Raw genomic sequence first — 2,949 nt, 5'->3', positions numbered from 1 at the left:
AGTTATGAAAAAATAGGTAGACCTTACCTAATTTTTTTTACTTTATCATAGTAATTAAATTTAGGTACTTTTTAATCAAATATATAGGATATAATTTACTCAAACAAAGTGAGTGCAAATTGTTACAACAATTTTTTGAGTAAATTCTATAGGTTGTTTTTTACAGTGCACCATTGGGGTAAGTTTTGCAATTTGTCACTTGAATTGTATGAGAACGGTATTCACAAATAAACTTTTAGTGTTATATTCTTTAAATTATTTAGCCAAAACCAAAATGTTTTAGGTTGTGTATCACTCTCATCTGTATTGCAATAAGGCAAGCATTATTGTTTCGGTCATACAGAAAGGTTTTAAACAAAACCCTTAACCCTAAATTTTTAAGTTTGAGGTGTAGCTCAAGACATAGGCTACTGCTCATTGAGAAGTTGGCTATTACTTTTGTAAGTGATGTATTTTGTGAACAAATAAAGAAGTGACATGAGCCATATAGACTAAAAAAACATAAACACAATTATATTTTCAATTGGCACAGTAAGAAACCACACAGCAACACTTTAGCATCACAGTCAAAAGGTCCAAAATATTAATCTTTAATAAATTGAACTTTATTATTTCTGTTTTCTGGAAAAGTTGAGTTGGTTGTATTGGCAATAAAGTGTGATTGGGCTATCAGAGTTCAATTCTAATGGCCATCGGAGGCGTGAAAACGAAACCACGCCTTTGGTTGCAGTTGCAAAGTACCGCGCTTGGATGGAAACTCATCAATCCCCTCCAGGGATCCGTCATGATGATTGGTGGAAATGTGCGGGAGCGGAATTTTAAGAGACCACGCACGAGTCACGCGCAGTGCACACCTACTCAGCTGTCAAGAGGACTTGATCTGCACAACTTTGTCACTGGGACAGACGACACCAGGGACTTTAACGCAGGGAAAAGTTCTGGAGGATTTTTATGATGACTTTTGCAAAGGCCTTATTATAATTTTACTGAAAGATATTTACTGGTACATAGATATTTTACGCGGATACTACAGACAAAATACGTCTAGAGGTTACTGAAGAGTATTTGGCTATGACTTCAATGATGTCTGAAGGGATTCAGTGTAAAATTACATCTAAGCTCACGGGCTCCATCCCGGGCCACGAGCAAAGATGCGCACTTAACATGACGTTTAATACGAAATCTGAAAAATCCATCACAGCTTTACAGCACAGAAAGGTAAATAGATATTTACAATCCATACAACATTAAGTATAATCCTTGTGGGTAAATAAATAAATAAATAAATAGAGTTTTTTGATTAGAAATGAGAAGTAAATGTTATTTATTTTCTTTATTTTCCGAAGTCCTCAAAACCAATAATGGAAAAAAGGAGACGCGCACGGATAAATAACAGCCTTAGTCAACTGAAGACGCTTATTTTGGAGGCACTAAATAAAGATGTAAGTTGATAATTTTCTTATTAAATGGAATTATACATCATTGTTAATTTGCTACAATTGTTATTTTTTTTCTTTTCAGACATCTCGGCACTCCAAATTGGAAAAAGCGGATATTCTTGAAATGACAGTGGCGCACTTAAAAAATCTGCAAAGAGCACAAATAACTCGTAAGTTTTATTTTTATTTTATGGAAACATTTTATGAACCAAATAAGTAATTAAGTTGAACTAATTTTCCATGACAAATTCTCTACACTTGTGATCAAAAGTGTAAAACACTGAAAAATATTACTGAATCAACCTGGCGATATATAGACTAAATACTTTTTTATTTCGTTGTAGTTGTGGAAATATTACTACTTTTTACAATGCATTACAATTAATTATTAATGGAACTTAGTAAAATGATTTGCCATTGCATTTTATTTATATTAGGGAACACCCTACCCATGCTTGGCAAGTACAGAGCTGGATTTTACGAATGCTTGAACGAAGTCATTCGGTTTATGTCCACTCATGAGGGTGTGGACACTAAAGTGAAGACCAGGCTCCTCTCACATCTGGCCAGCTGCGTTTCACACATGGACTTTATTTCGTTTCAGCCACAGCATCACTTGGGCGCATGCGCTCTCAAACCTGAGATGCAGCAATTGAACGGTCCACTTTTTATTTTGCAAGCAGATGTTTCAAAATTACACAACAGTCTCCAGTTTGTGCCGTCAAGTGATGGAAATTTCGGTATTTTGATACCCAGTTCATCCAGTATTGGCCTGATCGAGCGACGTAACGACGCGCCTCAGTCTGGCGTGTCCCCAAGCGTGCAGGTAAATGCCTTAGACTCCCTGTGGAGACCTTGGTAGGTCCTCCAAGACACTTTGTACAGTAATGTAAATAAATAAATTACCAAAAGACGCATTTTCCTTTATTTTTACCAGCAAACTACCAGTACATGCATATAAAAAGAACGAGAGAGAGTTTATTCGTTTTGTAGAGATGTAAACATAAATGTATTTTTACATGTAAGGTTGTTTTACTATTGAATAATAAACATGTTTTAATTTAATTTATTGAAAATTATTTTGAATCATCCTGCAATTTTGCTTATGTGCCTGCCAGAGAAAGTTTAGCCTACTTTTAGTTTGGTCATTTGTCTACTGTAAGCATACGGCTGTAACATCTTAATCTTATGTTTAGAAACTGTAGCTGAATAAGAATGCATTGTGGGCGATTTATTGTCGTTATCATTTTTATCTCTACCTTTCACCTGTCTCATATATTCTCACGTTTGTGACATTATTCAATTAATTACCTTGTGCGTCATGTAACGTTTGAGTTGATATTAAAATGTTAAGATAAATTTAAGACAGTTTAATTTCTTAATAAAAAGGGATAGGTTTCAAAGTTTTACAGAGTAAATCAATTAGCATGGGTTAGGTTTAAGGTATAAAATAAGTTTCTTTAAAGTTAAAGGACAAAATGCAACAGGTGCATTAGGTCTGAGAAGTGTG

At 34.6% G+C, this 2,949-nt stretch overlaps 1 protein-coding gene across 1 annotated transcript; it reads left to right on the top strand.

The window, feature by feature from the left end:
- Positions 1 to 865: 865 nt before the first annotated feature.
- LOC135767451 (transcription factor HES-1-like) lies at positions 866 to 2,399 on the top strand. Its single transcript, XM_065277176.2, has 4 exons — positions 866 to 1,218; positions 1,347 to 1,442; positions 1,522 to 1,609; positions 1,877 to 2,399. The coding sequence occupies exons 1-4, from the start codon at positions 1,072 to 1,074 to the stop codon at positions 2,299 to 2,301; spliced, it is 756 nt and encodes a 251-aa protein (XP_065133248.1). The 5' UTR covers positions 866 to 1,071; the 3' UTR covers positions 2,302 to 2,399.
- The last annotated feature ends 550 nt before the right edge of the window (positions 2,400 to 2,949 follow it).

This window comes from Paramisgurnus dabryanus, chromosome 6, assembly GCF_030506205.2.
Source record: "Paramisgurnus dabryanus chromosome 6, PD_genome_1.1, whole genome shotgun sequence".
Lineage (NCBI taxonomy): Eukaryota > Metazoa > Chordata > Actinopteri > Cypriniformes > Cobitidae > Paramisgurnus > Paramisgurnus dabryanus.
Note: the sequence above shows the minus strand (reverse complement) of the source record. Positions and strands in the feature narration are given on the sequence as shown.